The sequence below is a fragment of the Fulmarus glacialis genome, unplaced genomic scaffold (genome assembly GCF_000690835.1).
Source record: "Fulmarus glacialis isolate BGI_N327 unplaced genomic scaffold, ASM69083v1 scaffold27518, whole genome shotgun sequence".
Taxonomy (NCBI): Eukaryota; Metazoa; Chordata; class Aves; order Procellariiformes; family Procellariidae; genus Fulmarus; species Fulmarus glacialis.
Window position 1 is genome coordinate 15,053 of NW_009230562.1, and position 339 is coordinate 15,391.

The following is a 339-nucleotide window of genomic DNA, read 5'->3' on the forward strand; positions in this document are numbered from 1 at the left end:
CTGCATTGCCCACAAAGCCAGCGAGGGGAATCCCCACGGTTTGCACCGGTTCCTTGGGTTGCTCTTGTCTCCGCCCTTTACAGCCAACAGCCGTTGGTGGCTTCCTTTAGGGACACACCGGATGGGCAGGTCTTTATTTCCCGACGTCCTTTGGTTTAAGCAGAAAAAAAACCCACCCCAAAAAAAAGCAAAATTCCTATTCTTGCTCTCTCTGTTTGGAACAGCTGGTGTTAACCTGTCTTCTATCTTGTTGTACTAACCTTAGTTCAGATATCTCTGGCTGCAACAGCTCTCCTCTTTTCAACACATGCATGAGCGAGCGCATGGCTGATCTCACCC

General features: G+C 49.6%; 1 protein-coding gene across 1 annotated transcript in view; it reads left to right on the forward strand.

The window, feature by feature from the left end:
• The window catches only part of LOC104081510 (kinesin-like protein KIF1A), a gene marked incomplete at both ends in the record, with an annotated part of 13,765 nt that extends 13,430 nt beyond the window's left edge, over positions 1-335 (forward strand). Inside the window, one exon of the mRNA XM_009584289.1 lies at positions 266-335. Within this exon, the coding sequence (XP_009582584.1) occupies positions 266-335 (70 nt within the window). The remainder of the gene's footprint in view (positions 1-265) is intronic.
• Positions 336-339: the final 4 nt, after the last annotated feature.